This window comes from Anomaloglossus baeobatrachus, chromosome 7 (genome assembly GCF_048569485.1).
Source record: "Anomaloglossus baeobatrachus isolate aAnoBae1 chromosome 7, aAnoBae1.hap1, whole genome shotgun sequence".
NCBI classification, from domain to species: Eukaryota; Metazoa; Chordata; class Amphibia; order Anura; family Aromobatidae; genus Anomaloglossus; species Anomaloglossus baeobatrachus.
Window position 1 is genome coordinate 281901050 of NC_134359.1, and position 19412 is coordinate 281920461.

Sequence of the window (19412 nt, forward strand, 5' to 3'; positions counted from 1 at the left end):
CCCGTAACCCTATCCCATGTGACGATCGCCTCTGCTTATTTCTACTTAGGTTGTACGTTCATTCTGCTGTCTCCAACTGGAAAAAGTGTCTGCACTCCATAAAGCTGAAGGACTCGGTGCTGAGCATTGTGTACGTATAAACCACCGCATCAGGGCTGGAGAATGGGTACAAGGGCCCAGGGTATCTGCCATCTTGTCCTGCTTTACACATTGACGTTGGTGCTGGACTCTGGCTTTGCATTATCTCGGCTATATATGGATCTGGTATATGTGCACAGTATAGCACTAAAATATTAGAACTGTCTGGCTGCAACCTATGGTGTCTTTATGTACTGTTATAGGCAAGCATCTACCCCGCTTACACATACCGACATCTATAATAATAATATAATAAAAAAAAAATCTTTATTTCTATAGCACCAATATATTCCACAGCGCTGTACAATTCAGGAGGTTCATATACAAACAAGTGACAGTTATAGAAAACACAATAATTTGACCAAAAAAGACAAAACTGCTCATGAGAGCTTACAATCTACAAAGAGGTGAGGGGGACAAGGTGCAAGTGCTTGTTTACAATGACAATCCAGTCATCTCAAAGAAATGGGGGATAGGTAAAGACTGCCTTAATCAGTCAGCCAAAACTTTGAGATGCTTTTGAGTGTGGTGGAGTTTGATGGGGTGTTGTGTTCTGAGAAGTCGTGGAGGGACTATGTGATTTGAATTCAATTAGGGAGTATGATAGGCTACCCTAAAAAGATGTGTTTTTAGGGAGCGTCTGACGCTGAGTAAGTTGTGATTCGTCCTAGTTTCTTGGGGTAGAGCATTCCAGAGGATTGGTGCAGCTCGGGAGTAGTCTTGGATCTGGGAATGGGAAGTTTGGATTAGTGAGGATGTTAGTCAAACGCCGTTTGCAGAGAGTAGAGAAAGGGTAGGGTGTTAGACTGAGAGGAGGGTGGAGATGTAGCGGGGTGCAGCACTGTGGAGAGCTTTGTGAGTGAGAACAAGCAATTTGAATTGGATCCTGTGATATATACGGGCAGCCAGTGCAATGACTGGCACAGCGAGTAACGATTAGCCAGATAGGTGACCCTGGCTGCAGCATTAAGGATGGACTGTAGAGCAGAAAGTCTAGTTAGGGGGAGACCAATTAATAGAGAATTACAGTAGTCAAAGTGGGAGTGGATCAGGGCCACGGTGAGTATTTTTGTAGTTTCCATTGTGAGAAAGGGGCGGATTCTAGAGATGTACTTGAGGTGCAAGCGACAGGAGCAGCCAAGAGATTGTATATAGGAGGTGAAGGAAAGATCAGTGTCGAGCATAACCCCCAGACAGCGAGCCTGCGGCCTAGGAGTTATTATCGTGGTACCACACACAGACAGGGGTGGTTAGAAGATGGAGGGAATAAAAGTAGTTCAGTTTTGGAAAAGTTAAGTTTCAGATAGAGAGCAGACATGATGTTGGAAACTGCAGACAGCCACTGGTGTTCTGTAGTACAGCGGGGGTGAGGTGTATAGTTGTGTGTCATCAGCAGAAAGATGGTACTGGAAGCAAAATTTGCTGATTTTCTGTCCAATTGGGGCAGTGTAGAGGGAGAAAAGACTGAGCTTACATGTATTCTGAATGGTGGAATCTGCTAAACACTATACCATTGGCGTATTTCTCCAGAGAACAAAAGATCTGGGCATGTTGTACTCCAAAATGTCCAATAATTCTCTCCTATGACAGGGGTCAGAGAGGAGAGCTCCACCATACACATCAGTTGGTTGACTGACCCAGCCTAAATTGGTGGATATGCTAAATCATAAGTGCATTGAATTGTACTGTTGTTGTGTACTGTATTGCAGCATTGCTAAGGCACTGCATGGCATTACTATTTTAGTCCTTATATGACACTATTAGTTAGCATTTCCCTAAATAGAAAAAAAATACTCCCTCCCAAAAAAAGAGGACATCTCAAAGAGGTATCTCCATATGATTTGCTCTGGAACTGCATCAGTTCCATTTATACCCATATTAATACAGTACCCTTATTGGCTTTTTACATATCTGACACCTCAGTAATGTAACAGCCTCTATTATAAATGACACATCATCTTGTGACTCCCAGGCACGTGAAAGGACGGGTACTTGTGGCCCTAGCAGATGGGACATTGGCCATCTTCCACCGAGGAGAAGGTAGAGCATTTTATCCTTTTCTATTTTATGTAATAAGCACATTAGTAGTTACTATAGTGTTGGTTTTAATGAGGACTCAAAAGTCCCAAAATGTCATGTATCATTGTAGAAAGGTGAGCAGCAGCACATTACCGCAGGGGAATCTATTATTGAATGGATGACCATGTATTGCATTGTAGAGCCAAGTCCACCAGAGCTTTCATCTGTGCTAACACAGAAGGTCATGATGGGCATATACCCTAAATAGGAGACATTGTGCTGGGGGGACAATCCCTTTAAATGGGGTGTCCAGCTGAACTAAAAAAAGTCAGAATGGCTCTTTTAATAAATCCTACGCCGCTTCTCTTTCCTACAATCCCTGGGTATCCGCAAGTTTCTATTTTCTGATACATCTCAACTCCTAGGAAGGACTACTGCACCAAGTGGTGTCCAGAGCAGTGACCCGCTTCAGTTACCAATTGCCTGAGTGCTGGAAGTAAAGCTGCCAGTACAAGCATATGTTCTTTTTTTAAAACTGTACAATCTCATAAAGGGAATTTGTCAGATGATTTTGTAGTACAATACTAATGTTATTTTAAATAGAGCTTAAAGAGACCTTTCAGGTTCAGTAAGTTTTATTGCTCTACCTTATCCTGTTATCTTGCTGTCAGCTGCATAGAATTTAGTGTCTTGTGCACACTAGTCAAGTGTATGTGAATACAATTTGCATATTCACTGCACCCACCTCCCAGTGCATTCACTATCATTGCTGAGAGGTTGGAGGGAGCATGGGTGGGGTCAGCAGTGCAAATTCAGTTCAGATTTAGGTTCACTGATGCCAGCACTGAGAGGGGATAGCAGTGAATATGCAGATTGCATTTACATATCCTTGACTACTTACTAAGTCACACTGAATTGTATGGAGCTTACAACAAGGTAACAGGATAACATAGAGCAATAAAACTTACTAATCCTGAAAGGTCTCCTTAAGCCCTATTTAAAAATAACATTAGTATTGTACTACAAAATCACCTGACAGATTCCCTTTAAGGGTTTGGGCACACAATATCTTTTATAAGTCGGTATACTTACCTAGTTTTGCAAAAGGAAAACTCTTCAGGAAAATGATGTGATGTGTTTCTTCTGAAGCATCTTTTTTTGGCATGTTTTGTGTAGTTTTTGTAACTTTTTTTTATTTTACTTTACATTATGTATAAATAGCAAGCACTTTCTAAGCGTAATCCATCTGAAGAATGGTCTGGTCACTTTACTTAACTGCTTTGCAGCTTTCGGAAGCCTGAAGCAATTAAAGGAAGCTAATGAAGGCTGCACATATGCCCAGTATGATGTTTTGACATTGCAGTGCACATGTTTATTCTTTGTATCACTTTTTGAGCTTTGTTTTAGTGGGGTTTTGCAGCGAATCCGCCTGCAAAGACGTTGTGTGCCCATACCCTTAGCTTAATCACATTACTGCTATTATTTTGTGTCCGTAATTATAATGAAATGGGATTACCATTGGGTAAAAAAGTGTGTAAGAGTTTATCACTGTTAATATATTGTATATTCCTCTTCATAAGACAAACAGTGGGACCTCAGTAATTATCACTTGATGGACCTCGGGCATACTCATCATTCAATTCGCTGTATGGCAGTTGTATATGACAGAGTATGGTGCGGCTACAAGAACAAAATATACGTGATTCAGCCTAAAACCATGCAGATACCGGTAAGATATCTATCTGTCTATCTATTACAAGTAAAAGCTATGTCTTGTGATTCTATGATTTCTCCTTTTCCTACCTATAGAAGTCATTTGATGCCCATCCTCGAAGGGAAAGCCAAGTGCGGCAGCTGGCATGGATTGGAGATGGGGTTTGGGTATCAATCCGATTGGACTCCACGCTGCGGTTATACCATGCCCACACCCACCAGCATCTCCAGGATGTGGACATTGAGCCTTACGTCAGTAAAATGTTAGGTGGGTGACGCTACGTCCCTAGTTCATTATAGGAGAGAACATGACAGTTTTTACATCTAGGAAGCATAGACAGTCCAGTATTCATGGCTCTGTGTATAGCGTATGATCTGAGCTGTAACAGTATCAGAATTTGACATGTGACATAGATATATTATGTATTATATACTAGTATTTAGTACTTGTTTATATTCTCAATTACTCGTCATCTTCTCTTTTTGTCATTGGCAGGCACTGGAAAATTGGGATTTTCTTTTGTAAGAATAACAGCGCTGCTAATCGCCGGCAATCGACTATGGGTAGGAACTGGAAATGGAGTGGTCATCTCAATACCCCTCACAGAAAGTAAGTAATGAATTAATGGACTTCTTTAAGGGTTCAGTGCCACACTGAAAGCCTTAGCTGCATGATATAATGAACATATATTCACAAGGAATGGAAATATTGGAGCAATAGCTATAAAAATTTGCTTTAAACTAATTAAAACTGCAATCTGTTTGCCTGGAATATGCTACACCCCCCTGTTTTTATTAAGCCTCATTATATAGGAGTTATTTCCAAGAGAAGTGAAGAGTAGTTGTAGTTTTCTGCTGCCAAAAATCAAAAGAAACTGTATCCAGACTTTCTAGGGAGATACATGCCACAGTATCCATATAAAATAGCAACCATAGAGCCATGCAAATATACCAGCCACACTGCACATAATAAATAGCAGTGATGTTCATAATAATAATAATAATCTTTATTTCTATAGTGCCAACATATTCTGCAGCACTTTACAATTCAGAGGTTCATATACAAATAAATATTCATATGTAATAGTTAAAGCAAATATAATAACTAAAGCAAAAATAATGACAACCCTGCTCGTAAGAGCTTACAATCTACTAATATTCATGTAATGCAAAGTGACCATGCTGCATAATGTAGCCAATCTCTTATATGATGATATAAACATAAATTTACTGAATTAATTTATTTATGGTTTTCTAGATCTTTGCTGATGACCATACATTCTTGCTTACCAGCAGATGCCAACCTGTGCAAACCATATATTTTCCACAGCTTTTCATAGAGGAATAAGGCCAGGTTCACATCATAATTCGCCCACATGACCCCCACAAACGGTATTCAGATGTACCCTCGAAGGAGCCATGGACAATTCAATCGGAAACAGCAGTGTTGTCTATTGCCTTATTGTTTTTAACTTTAAAGATGGGTGTGTATGAAAATTATGAAATGGAGTTCAAACTTGAATGTTTTGAACTCAGTTTGATAATTGAAGTCTATGGGCACCGTCAGGGGCACGTCCTTAACCCCATTTTACAAACGTTGCTGAAATGTGATGTGAACCCGGCCTTAAATGCATCAGCAGCATAGATGCCACTACCGTATACCATTAATTTCCTCTGGAAATAAAGACGAATGCTTCCATTCACTGTTATGAGAATTTATCTGCTATTAATCATTTATGCAAATCTGGAAAACACTTAAAAATAGCAATTTCTCACTAATAAGATAATAATGAATTGCAAAGTTACTGAAAATCAAATGGCAATGAGAGAGAGAGAGAGTTGGACCGTGGAGGGCTTTTATTATCTAGTCGTAGTCTGGTACTGCTGTATATATGTATTAATTAATGTATTGCACATCCCAATATACAGGTTTCCAACCTCAAATCCTGCCAATAATTTATTCTTTGTGTTCTTCATGCTTTATCCCTTTCCTACCCCCCATCCTTTTCCCTATCCTCCTCTGGCCTATGAATACTCCCAACCCTTCCACCTCCGCTAGCGGTAGTCCTACACCGGGGCCAGCTGCTGGGGCTGAGGGGTAAGTGCTGGACCTGACTCTATGTCGCCTCATCCCATCTTTCCAACATGTCCTGTCTCCATCCTCATTTTTTCATCATTCTGTGGTATTCACAAAGCGGCAGAACTTCTTGATGTGTGTTTGGATATTGATATAAGCTTTTACATAAAATTTCCTTAAAATGCAGAAGACACAAGCAAATATAGGTCATGAGAAAGCTAAGTGACCAACAACATGGCTGCCATGATAGCGTCATTCAGTTCTTCCAGAATCGTGAATGGCAAACTTTGGGAGACCAGGATGTATGAATGCATACGTAGGAAGATTTGTGGATCCTCTGGGACACCAGGACCATGGTGAATTAGGATTGGCATCTGCTTCCTGTACATGTACCACATGTATCCCTTCTTGAGATGGTCTGATCAGCTTTCTTAGTGAATACCAAGTCCGATTTTAAGTTCTCCACATCATGCAGACATTACTCAGAGTAGAGACCAGGCTATGTTCTAGGCTTGACGGCTACAATAAAATATTTCATTAGGACTGGATTCATAATGGAGTCTTAACCTGGGACAACACAATGTTATAGGGATCATTGATCCCCAAAGCAACTGCTCCTTATATATGATTGTATGACTGTAGGTTGATGTCAGGTAGAAAGCAATGAACTGAAAATATGCAGTAAAATATCCCTTAATAGCCCTTAAAATCTGTCAGCACCAGCTTGCTGATGGTTTCCAAGGAGCAAAATGTTGTTTTACCCACATAAATGTTAGAACAAGATAAAATGATGGGTGAAAATGGCAAAAATGTAATAAAATATTTTGCAATGTAAAGTAATATATGTCAAATGTTCTGTTTGAGGCCATTGAAACTCCCTATTTTTGGTATATGCCCCTGGACAATAAGCATGGCTTTACCCCGGGAAACATGCATCAAAGCAGTACCAGGTCTAAGTGGAGTTGTTTATTCCCCTAACCCTATTTATCAGCAGAGAGTACCCCCTGCTGATAAATATGGCACACATAGTCCTGGGGGAGAGATCACACTCTCCATATGGATTGTCAGTGATAATCTCCTCTACTAGGCCTCATTTGGTCTTGTCGCCTATAGCAACCAATCACAGTGCAGCTTTCATTTTTCCAGAGTGAGTTTAGAAATAAAAGCTGAGCTCTGATTGGTTGCTATAGGCAGCAAGGACCACATATTATTATTATTATTAGGCTATGTGCGCACGTCGCGTAAAAACATGCAGTTACGCTGCGCTTTGTAGCGCAGCGTAACTGCATGCGTCCTGCGTCCCCTGCACAGTCTATGGAGACTGTGCAGGGGCCGTGCGCACGTGGCGTTTAAGAGCGCAGCGCTTCGGCTACTGCCGAAGCGCTGCGCAAAAAGAAGTGACATGTCACTTCTTTCCTGCGCTTTGCCGGCAGCTCCTGCTCTGTCTATGGCAGGAGCTGCAGGCAGAGCGCATGGAATCGGCGCTCACTACGGACATTTCTGCAGCGATCTAAAGCGCACATGTGCTCTTCAGATCGCTGCAGAAATTTCTGCAGGGCTTGTACGCAACGTGCGCACATAGCCTTAAAGTTAAATACACCATATTACTTAATTTCGGGAACATGTTTTCCTTATAAAAAGAGATTCCCAACATTAAATGGAAATGAGAAACCCAAAATCCATAGGTGAAGGGGTCCAATTGCTGGGCCCCCTGCTAATCCCAAGAATGGGGATCTGAAATACCCAGTCAGAATTATTTCACCACACCCCTCTAGGCCCAGTACAAAACCAGTAACCCCATCTTCCATGCCATTTATAATATCATATTTCTCGACATTTAGTGAGACATTAAAGTCCCAACCCTGGGACCACCAAGGAATGCCCCCCCCCCCCCCCAAATGCTTTGTTGGGATGGGGTATAAGCTGCCCCCCTTTTGTAAGGCAGCCAGCAGGATTTTCCCAATAAATTTGAGAATGGTTGCAAATATGTAGTACTAGTGGCTTTCTATGTGGCAGAGAGACTTTGGTATTAGCTATGAATATAACACTACCTCTGCAGGCCCTATAATTAAGCCCCTAATTTCGGCCCAGATTAGGATGTTCATACAGTTGAAGAAAGTATTTGGGAAATAGCGCCATTACCCTTGGCGACCAGTTAACATTCCAAATATATTTTTATTATATATATATATATATATATATATATAGTACAGACCAAAAGTTTGGACACACCTTTATTTTCATGTCTCTGAATATTGTAGATTCACGTTGACGGCATCAAAACTATGGATTAAAACATGTGGAAAGAAATACTTAACAAAAAATTGTGAAACAACTGAAAATATGTCTTATATTCTAGGTTCTTCAAAGTAGCCACCTTTTGCTTTGATTACTGCTTTGCACACTCTTGGCATTCTCTTGATCAGTTTCAAGAGGTAGTCACCGGAAATGGTTTTCCAACAGTCTTGAAGGAGTTCCCAGAGATGCTTAGCACTTGTTGGCCCTTTTGCCTTCACTCTGCGGTCCAGCTCACCCCAAACCATCTCAATTGGGTTCAGGTCTGGTGACTGTGGAGACCAGGTCCTCTGGCGTAGCACCCCATCACTCTCCTTCTTAGTCAAATAGCCCTTATACAGCCTGGAGGTGTGTTTGGGGTCATTGTCCTGTTGAAAAATAAATGATGGTCCAACTAAACGCAAACCGGATGGAATAGCATGCCGCTGCAAGATGCTGTGGTAGCCATGCTGGTTCAGTATGCCTTCAATTTTGAATAAATCCCCAACAGTGTCACCAGAAAAGCACCCCCACACCATCACACCACCTCCTCCATACTTCACAGTGGGAACCAGGCATGTAGAGTCCATCCGTTCACCTTTTCTGCGTCGCACAAAGACACGGTGGTTGGATCCAAAGATCTCAAATGTGAACTCCTCAGACCAAAGCTCAGATTTCCACAGATCTAATATCCATTCCTTTTGTTCTTTAGCCCAAACAATTCTTTTCTGCTTGTTGCCTGTCCTTAGCAGTGGTTTCCTAGCAGCTATTTTACCATGAAGGCTGCTGCACAAAGTCTCCTCTTAACAGTTGTTCTAGAGATGTGTCTGCAGCTAGAACTCTGTGTGGCATTGACCTGGTCTCTAATCTGAGCTGCTGTTAACCTGCGATTTCTGAGGCTGGTGACTCGGATAAACTTATCCTCCGCAGCAGAGGTGACTCTTGGTCTTCCTTTCCTGGAGCGGTCCTCATATGAGCCAGTTTCTTTGTAGCGTTTGATGGTTTTTGCCACTACACTTAGGAAAACTTTGAAAGTATCCCTAATTTTTCGGACTGACTGACCATTTCTTAAAGTAATGATGGCCTCTCATTTTTCTTTACTTAGCTGCTTTTTTATTGCCATAATACAAATTCTAACAGTCTATTCAGTAGGACTATCAGCTGTGTATCCACCAGACTTCTGCACAACCCTACTGATGGTCCCATTTATAAGGCAAGAAATCCCACTTATTAAACCTGACAGGGCACACCTGTGAAGTGAAAACCATTTCCGGTGACTACCTCTTGAAGCTCATCAAGAGAATGCCAAGAGTGTGCAAAGCAGTAATCAAAGCAAAAGGTGGCTACTTTGAAGAACCTAGAATATAACACATATTTTCAGTTGTTTTACACTCTTTTGTTAAGTATTTCATTCCACATGTGTTAATTCAGTTAATTCATAGTTTTGATGCCTTCAATGTGAATCTACAATTTTCAGAGTCATGAAAATAAAGAAAACTCTTTGAATGAGGTGTGTCCAAACTGTCTGTCTCTAGCTGTCTATTTGTCTCTGTCTGTTTCCCGCACTGTCTCTGTCTGTCTTTCTGTGTGTCTGTCTGTCTCTGTATGTCTGTCTGTCTCTGTGTGTCTGTCTCTTTCCCTTTCTGTCTCTTTGTCTGTATCTTTCCCTTTCTGTCTCTTTGTCTGTATCTTTCCCTGTCTGTCTTTTTGTCTGTATCTTTCCCTGTCTGTCTTTTTGTCTGTATATTTCCCTGTCTGTCTCTTTCTCTGTCTGTCTCTTTCCCTGTATATCTGTAGCTTTCCCCATCTGTCTCTTTCCCTGTCTGTCTGCCTCTTTCCCTGTCTGTCTCTTTCCCTGTCTGTCTCTCTGTGCCTATGTCTGTCTGTCTCTGTCTGTGTCCCTCACTCCACAGAAATCATATTACCTCACACATGAGCTTCTTATACTATGAATGTCCTTTTTTCCTAGAGCAACCAATCACAGCTCCTATTAATGACTTGTAGCTCCCAGCTCCATTGACTTTAATGGAGGGAGGTTTTTTGGGCAGTAACTGTAAAGCGCGGGGTTACATTTTCCCATCAAAACATAGTCTATGACGTTTACTGAGTCACATGGGTGTCTGTGCAAAATTTTGTGATTGTAAATGTGACCCTGTGTATTCCTTTAGCGGACATAGACACACACACACACACACACACACACACACACACACACTCAGCTTTATATAGTAGATATTTTTTAAAGAAAGTGAAAGTAAAGTATGCAGCAATCTGATTGGTAGCCATAGTTGACCCCCTGGGCATCTTGTACATGATCCTTTATATCATAGGATAAGCCGTGACGTACTACCTGGTCTCTTCTCTATACATGTTATACAATAAATCATCTTAAAGGGTTTCTACACTTTATGGTAATAGTGGATCATAGTGTGCGTCTTACCGATCCCGGCTCACAGAGTTGGGAAGAACAAGAGGATTACAGGCACCAACCATTTGGTTTTCCCATATGGCATCTGATTTTTTTTTTCCTAGCCTATTATTTTGGCTATCAATAATACAAATTTTGACCTAATGATAACACTTTCTAGACCCGTTATAAAGGAACTTTATAGACTAAGTTCCCATGATGAGTATTTGATAAGTTTTTTTTTCATTGTGTATTTTTGTGCCCAAAAAACCAGCGTATTACAGAACAGAGTATGTGATACATATAAATCTCATGCCCATTGTAATCCTTTTTTAATGCAGTGTAAACTGACCTGCAGTGTGAATTTAATTTTTGCAACATGTCGATTCCTTTTGCGGTAAATATGCATTTTATTTGAGGATTTTCCCACAGACTTGAATGATATGTATAAAAATCTGCAGATAAAAAATGTATGTACATGTCTTTTACATTTCCACAATGGAGGCATAGTAAATCCGCATGTAATCTGTACATGAGTTTATTACTAAAGTTTTATAAAGGAGAAATGACGTTTCAAAAACTTTAAATAACAAAAGGAGATGAAAAGTACAAGTGAAACCCCCCAAGTAAAAAATGCACTAAAGAACGCAATGAAAAGTGCAGATAGTCTGTGTCGCACTGTACTAAGGGAAACGCTGAAGCTACAAGCAGTGTAGCTTCAGAGTGCAGTTAGCAGGCAAGCCACCAGAGGGCAGTAGAGTAGTCAATAAACCAAGTCAGCAGCAGAAGGACTAGACAACAGTACAGGGATAGTCAAATCGTGGTCAGGAGATAGCCGAGGTTCAGAAGCCGAGGGGTCACAGATATAGCAGAAGGGAGAGATAGAGACTGGAGCCAGGAACGTGGATATAGGTCAGATGCCAGGAAGTCCAAGTAGAAACAAGGCAGGAGGAAAAACAGGTCGGAACCGGGATAAGACAGACAGGGAAGGGAACACAGTAGACAGGAGCGGGTAGTCAGGGACTGGAACGGACAGATGAATGGGGGAGGATCCGGGTCAGTACAAGGTAGCTAAGAGGCAGGAGAGATTGGGAAACTTACCAGAGCCGGTAGCAAACACTGCAGAGCATAAACTATCACTTGCACTGAACCGGAGGTGCAGCGCCAGGATATAGCGTCCCGGAAACCGGAGCAAGGCAGGGAGGAGTTAACCCCTGATGTGACTAGGCTGGAGCTGGATCAAACCACAGCAGCTGATACAGGCCTGGATCATGACAGTCTGCAGCATTAAAAACAAACCAAAAACTCTATGTGGGAACTTAGCCTAAGGCTGGGTTCACATGAGCATATGCAAAATCAGCCATTTTATGTCCAGAAAGAAAAAAACAACAATTTATCACCCGTGTGCCTTCCTCGTGTTCGTTTTTTTTATGACTAAATGCAATCCGTTTTGTAAATCTGATCTTTACATGAATTTAATAGTAGCCAAATACAGTTTTTTATCTTTATAATATTAATTTAGATGTGCAAAACGCTCGATATATGGATGGTGATCCGTATGTGATCTCTTTTTTTTTTTTTCGTACACTTATTGACTTCTAATGGGAGAGTTTGATCCAGAATCCATTTTGGGCACAGACAGTTTATTATGTTAATCTCCTAACATTGCCTGTTACACGGCTATCCGCTCACACACCCACTTTCCAGAATCACTACTTGGTGCATGTTAAAGTGTTCATGCTAGTATATGGGGCACTATTTCCATATCATGTATGAGTCCTATGATATTGTGCAAAATGTTTATCTAATGAGACTGACTGATATTACACTTTACTTTTTTAATGGACAATTGACAATATTTAAAATTATTTTGTTCAACTCTGAGCTTCTGTAATGCATAACAACCCGAGAAACAGAGATAAATAAAAAACAAATTAGTGCACTGAACTGCTCGACCACACCAACAGTGCACTAAGGGCCTGTGCTAGATCTGAACAGTCATTTTGTGCTGCCAAAATCCCTTTAAATTCGAGAGATCAATTGGCAACTTCCTTTTCAGTTGGACGGAAGAGATGAGGCAGGATCATTTGTTACGGATTTCTTGTGTCACCCCTTGCAGTCCTAGTTGGATGTCTGCTGAGGCGTGGTGCTCTTTTCACTTTACGGATGGGGTGTTCTTCCGTTATTCTCTAAACGGTTCTAATGTATAGATGGCTACAACCGAATGGCCCGTGATGCCTGTGATTCATGTGGCTTTCCATGTCTTCTATTGGATGCAAGTCCATGCTTTAGCAAATGTTGCTTTCTCTTGCACCTCTCAGTAGGAACCTGCTTAGAAAAAGCTTGAGCAGCAAATACGGTACTATGAGATGTCCTTCTAGAGAAGGGTAGTTTGATGAGATCAACGCCTTGACATTTGGGTTGGTCCAGGAAAAGCACCATCTATAGAGGCAGCTGATCTTGGCCTTGTAAGAAGCCACATCGTGTCACTTAATCCTTTTATGTGTTTTCAGCCAACAAGACATCTCCTACATCTTCCGGTGAAGTAGCCCGGGCCGGTGGTGGAGTCATCCACGTGTACAGTGATGAGAATAGTGAAAAGTCTGCAGGCAGCTTCATACCATACTGCTCTATGGCTCAGGCCCAGCTCTGCTTTCATGGCCACCGTGATGCCGTCAAGTTCTTTGTATCTGTACCAGGTAACATCTAAATATCTATAGTTTTGTCTACTGTAAATCAGGGGTTCTCAAACTTTCTTATTTTGAGATCTATATTCAATTTTGAGACATGGTCGCAAGCCACATCTATGGTTTCCCCACATTTGTGGCATCCACAAAACCTCCCTCACTTACATGGTGTTAGGCCTCCCTCTCCCACAGCAGTGCCATCCAAAGTACCCCGTCCCACAGTGGTATCCACCTACACTCTCACATAATAGTAACATTCAGTGCTGAAAATCGGCTGGAGGATACAGATTTTTTTTGTCAAGGGACACTGCATTGGCTGGGCTACTCACAAAAGTTCCATCTGGCGCTCTGCTTTTTATCAGTCTGCTTGACCTGGTGGTAATTCAAGCTAGCAGACAATAGTGTGCCACACACCAGGGACCAGCGATCCACTGGTTGGGGATGCCTATTGTGTATAATAAAGGCCAACCACCGATAGTTCATTAAATATAAGATATCCATAGATTCATCATTGTGTGTATTAACAGGTAACGTACTGGCCACACTTAATGGCAGCGTCCTGGACAGTCCTTCCGAGAACCCAGGCACCCCATCCGCAGAGACGGAGGAACAAAAACTGAAGAATGTGCTAGTGCTGAGTGGAGGAGAGGGATACATTGACTTCCGAATTGGTGAGTTCAATCATCTCTTTGTAGCAGAATGGATTCCACATGTGTCCTCCATCTGCTGTGTTACTAAGTCCTAACGGCTTGCAAGGCTGGAAATCATGGTTCCACATCAGCTAGGGTGGCACAGATTGAAGGCATCACATTATATAGAAGAAAAGGAAAGATATACAAAATCAATGGTCTCAAAACCGTGGCTGTTGTGCAATGTCTCAAAACCGTGGCTGTTGTTCAACTACAACCCTCAGCATACGGAGAATGGTAGTTTTACAATTACAGCTTGGAGTCCACCAGTGTTTTACAGAAATCATCAAGGGAAGATCAAATGTCTGGACAAACAAGAGGTAAAGGTGGCTGTAGACTCCAGAATTTGGCCAGTAGAGATGAGCACACTGCCTTGATCCAGTGTTCTCCATGATGGCATTCTTCATTTTTGCTTCCAGCCGTCTTGGCTTCTTCTGGCGCTTACTAGTACCCGCGATGTTGTGTAGGGCCCATTCCCTAGCCTTTAGGTGACTTTGTGACGTCGCAGGGCCTAGTAAGCACCAGAGGCACCCAGAATGTCAGGAGCAAAAGCGAAGACTAGCTGCTACAGAGGACTGGAGTGTACACTTGACCAAATCAAATGTCTTATCTCTAGTGGTCAACTATCTTTCTAAATTTTTGGCATTAATCGTTTTGAAGAGGGAGATGAGGAGACACCACTTTTTCTTAGAGAAGCAAAGGATTAGAAATATAAAATACAAAGCACTGATTTGGTCAAAGGAATAATGTTTGTTTTTTTTCCAGGTGATGGAGAAGATGACGAGACAGAAGAACACTCTGGAGATGGGGAGACTCAGACCAAACCAGTACTCTCTAAGGCAGAGCGAAGCCACATTATTGTATGGCAGGTCTCTTACGTCCCTGAATAAACGCACCCTTAGCCTTCTCCCCAGAATGCCAAGACGCCTCCTGCTTCCCTGCACCCGCTGGAAATACCAAACTGGAACTTTGACCCAATTCTGCGCAATTTCTCGGCCTGTGTTTTGCTGGTCTTCTCATCTTGTTTTATTCACCTTCTGACTTGTCCAATATCTAGAAAACTCCAGAACATGGCCGCATATCCACAAAGTCCTGGAGACTCGCATTCTAAGCTAATTCTCATGCTTCTTGTTCCAAGGCCTAAGAATGATAAACTGGTTGACTAAATATCACCTCTGCCGAGCGATCATAGTCCGATCATCCGGGCTGGCGCTGAAGTGTTTGGCCGGTTCCAATACGGATTGCTGGGGCTTCAATTTAAGAATGTTTACGGAGTTACGCGTGCACAAAAGTTCTGGCTACACGGCATTTCAGCCATTTTTTTTCTCATGCCAAATCGTTCTCATATTATGCAAAATTAATTAATTAGTTCCTACTTCATGCAAAAGCTGAACACATCAATCAGTATTGGCGTAGTGCATCAGTTTTTTTAGATCTATGGTAAAGGAGATCAAAGTCAAATTTCCTAAATTGCACTGAAAAAAAAAAGTGAAACGCAGGCCCTGATTGGTTCCCTGCAAGCAATAAGACTAATTGCATCACCATTAGGGTAGAACTACAACACCCATCATTGCCTGCCAGACTTGCAGTTCCAAAGCTGAATATGAGAGGTTTGTGCCTGCTGGCAAATTTCAGAACAATTCATAAGAGCTTTGACACAGTAAACGTAGATATTAATTATATAATATAATTTGATAGATTGGGCTGAGCTGCAACACCACACATGGCCTGAAGGTAGGGGTGGTGGATTTTTAGGAAAAGAGCAACCATATTGTTTTAATCTATCATTTAAATGGATCGTCTTGAATTGATCACTTCTGCATCTGAGATGCCCGCTGCGAGACTAAGGTGGCTATATACTCGTTCGGTCGAAAGCTATTCCCCCATACACATGACTACTGGACTCTGGTGAGTGGTGCGCATGTGTTTTCAAAGACGAGAGCAAAGTACTGACAGACATCTCTGCCGGAGAACAAAAAGATGGAGCACTTGACTTTAACATGGCCAATCCTTCTCTCCACAGATATCTATTAGGAGGCCTCTTACTCATTAGATGGCCAATCGGTCCTGCCAAACTCAACGACTTTGGCTGACTTTAATGGGTGTGGGTGCCGAACAGAACCAGTCACTTCCCCATTGGAGGTGGGTGTCCCGATATTCTGATCCTGCACAACGCATGCATGATAAATGGGTATTGCAATTGTCTAAGGGTATATGCACACGATCAGGACCCGAGGACCCGCTGCGTCCCAGACGCGGCAGGTCCTGACCTGTGGGGCTATGAGTCTTCTCCGCAGGAGACCGCAGCTGCTTGTGCCCACAATGAAGGTTCGGACCGCTGTGGTCTCCCTGCGGAGAATGCTTGCGTCTCCACAGCAAGAATTGACATGCTGTGACTTGGGAAACCGGATTGCAGGTCAGTTTTCGCTGCGGGCCGCACACGCACAGTGGGCACGGGATTTTTAGAAATCACATCCACCGTGCTTGTACGGCACGACGCAACGAAAGTACGCTGCATCCAAAATGCTGTGAACACTGATCGTGGGCAGTAGGGCACGCAGCCTTATTCTAATGACCAGGACATGTGCACGGTACCTGCCAATCATACATGCACCTCGGTGTGAGAGGTCAAAATATCAGCAATACTAGTCTCCATTGCACAAGTGAGCAGCCCAGGACCATACCAGATAACACCTTTAAGTCCAAAGAACCGGCTCGTGGAGGGGTAATCTGCCACTTAACCTGCCATCCTCCTTCGCGATCTTCTCTATTAATGGGCCCTGCTTCTTAGAAATCAGCACCAACAACTTGCATAGGACTGCCAATATCGGGGCAAAGCCAGCACCAGGAGGTGAGCCTTAAGTTATTTCACTATGGTGCCTGGTCCATTGCACTGGTGTATGTAGAACTTACCATTATATTGACACATTAACAATGGGGAATGTGGCAAATGGACTCGCTCAGCATGAAGGCCGAAGAAAAACCTGCAATCTAAGCTACTCCATACATATCTCATAATTCAATGACCAGTGGTAATGCCGGGCCTGAACAAACTAATCTAAAAATCGCTATTTCCCCAGACGACCTCCCTGCATGTGCTCCAGGCGCTCCCGCACTGCCTCCAATACTCAAGTGTTGCAGGATTTTCTGGGAGTTCAGGGGTTAAACCATAAAAATAAAGCACATTACTAACCAGCCAGCAAGGTATAAAGTGCTCGGCTCTAACAGCTCGTTCTACCTACAGCAACGACATATGTAAAGAAAGTGTCACAAGGGGGGCTCTAACGTGTCTGTTCCAAAAAGGCTTGTAAACTCCGCAGTGTGTCCGTCCGTCTTCTGGTCTTATCGGTGGCATTATGTAAAGACAGCTGTATGAATACCGCTCTGCTTCCTCTCTCTCCCCCTTGTGACATGAACACCATGTAATTGTTATGTATGTAATAAATGTATTACAAAATGAATGCAAGACGCTGGTGTGGTGTGGTGGTGATGGCCATGGGGGTCCGGTTGCAGAACGTATAGGCGGTGGATCCTATCAGAATTTGTGGGATCTGCCAGAAAACATCCAAGGACTAGATGAAACTTCGGTCTCAAGTCACAGCCGACTACAAGTCTGGTAACCCAATCTAACAGTATTGTGGCCATATATGAAGCTTTGTCAGTGTAGGACTTGGGGCCGAAACACGAATGAGAAGATATGGCTGCAATACGGATTGTATGGATTAACTCTAATGTTTGGGGCTGAGCTCCAAAGTGACATTGAATGGGCACGCACGGCTTTCGTTTGCAAAAATACAATCCCTTCATGGATGACTTTTAATTACGCTATTGCAAAGATATTTCTGTCATAGGAAATGACTGTGGTTGCATTATCCTATGTTGTATATTAATATTGCAGAATATGTAAAATAACCCAACCCTAAAGGCCTCCAAATTATACTAAAGGTGGGAGCCTTTGTGAAAGTCTAAGAGAGTCTCTTGACCCCCAACAGATATTGTTTGGGGAAAAAAAGGATTGGGTGTGTGAAATCAATATTGTACAAGAGATAAGTGTCATGCGCTGTACGGGTCCACACACGCGAATTACTACTAAGGCATCGGACTCTGTTCACAATGCAGGGTCCAACAGGCAACCTGGTCTCTTAAGTACTCAGCTCTGCTGGGCGTCGGCTGAGTTGTTTCACTGGTCCCAGCTGTGCAGGAGTTAGGCTATGTGCGCACGTTGCGGAATTGCATGCAGTTACACTGCGATCTTCACCGCAGCGTAACTGCATGCGTCCTGCGTCCCCAGCATAATCTATGAAGATTATGCAGGAGACGTGCGCACGTGGCGTATTAGAGCGCAGCGCTTCGGCTGCTGCCCGAAGCCCACGTTCTAAGAAGTGACATGTCACTTCTTTCCTGCGCTCTGCCTGCAGCTCCTGCTTTGTCTATAGGAGGGGCTGCACTCAGAGCGCATGGAATCGCCTTTTTTTTTCACTACGGACTCTTTCTGCATTGATTTGAAGCGCACGTGTGCTGTTCAAATCGCTGCAGAAATTTCTGCAGGGACAGTACGCAACGTGCAAACATAGCCTTAATCCTTTTTGGAGTAGTGTGCAACTCTTCTGAGAGCCGGGTTGCTAATCACCATCCACAGCTAGTCTCTTCCTATTTAAAGCTAGGGAATGTAGTATTAGATTGCCGAAGATCGTTTCAGCGATCCCGGGCTCAGTGGTTATTCCGTTCATAGTGAACTACAGTTGCTGTTCTGTGTGGTGTGAATGTTCCCCCTGTTGTGAGTTTCTCTCTATCCAATTCTTTATTCTCCTGTACACATATTGTCTCCCCTTTGTGTTTGAGTGCTGTGTGTACGAGGTTCTGTTCTCCATTGTCCATGTCTTTTTGTTACTCGATTTTCGGCCCACTCCCAGGGTAGGTGGTGGTGGTGGTGGTGGGTGGGGAAGAGTAAGATCAGGGCTTGGACAGGAGTCGGGGTCACGCTGGGGGCTCTAACCTGGCTACCATCAAGCCTACCTCCGAGATAAGGGACAGCGCAGGAGCCCCTGTTTCGTCAATACATACTCTGTGACAATAAGCCCCTGCCAGAGGTGTATGGCAGCATCTTTCCAGGCTCAGCTGATTGAAAACACATGACATGAATGTTCATGTGTTTTGGCTGTCAGTTACCGCACGTGTATAGCTGCATTCGCCCAGAATCATTAGATCAGTCTTCTTTAAGAAACTGAATAATCCAACAGTAAAAAGTGGATTTCTAGAAATATTCAGGCAACTTTTAATAAAATAAAGATTACAACATTTTCCAATTATTTTTTTTTATTACAAAAAGGGAACAATAAGCGGTACAAAACAATTATTGATCCTCATCCTGTAAACAGATTATCCACTTACTCTTGACCCATTGTGCC

The 19412-nt window shown here is 42.7% G+C and overlaps 2 protein-coding genes across 2 annotated transcripts in view; one reads left to right on the forward strand and one right to left on the reverse strand.

Annotated features, from left to right (window-relative positions):
• Positions 1 to 17465, forward strand: part of MAPK8IP3 (mitogen-activated protein kinase 8 interacting protein 3) — an 87628-nt gene extending 70163 nt beyond the window's left edge. Inside the window, exons 24-32 of the mRNA XM_075318269.1 lie at positions 50 to 130; positions 2111 to 2178; positions 3738 to 3886; positions 3967 to 4138; positions 4367 to 4480; positions 5930 to 5968; positions 13142 to 13327; positions 13843 to 13986; positions 14770 to 17465. Coding sequence (XP_075174384.1) covers positions 50 to 130; positions 2111 to 2178; positions 3738 to 3886; positions 3967 to 4138; positions 4367 to 4480; positions 5930 to 5968; positions 13142 to 13327; positions 13843 to 13986; positions 14770 to 14894 — 1078 coding nt within the window. The 3' untranslated portion in view covers positions 14895 to 17465. The remainder of the gene's footprint in view (positions 1 to 49; positions 131 to 2110; positions 2179 to 3737; positions 3887 to 3966; positions 4139 to 4366; positions 4481 to 5929; positions 5969 to 13141; positions 13328 to 13842; positions 13987 to 14769) is intronic.
• The window catches only part of NME3 (NME/NM23 nucleoside diphosphate kinase 3), a 34964-nt gene continuing 20424 nt past the window's right edge, over positions 4873 to 19412 (reverse strand). The window contains exon 6 of the mRNA XM_075318267.1: positions 4873 to 6466. The gene's annotated coding sequence lies outside the window, so the exon portion shown is untranslated. The remainder of the gene's footprint in view (positions 6467 to 19412) is intronic.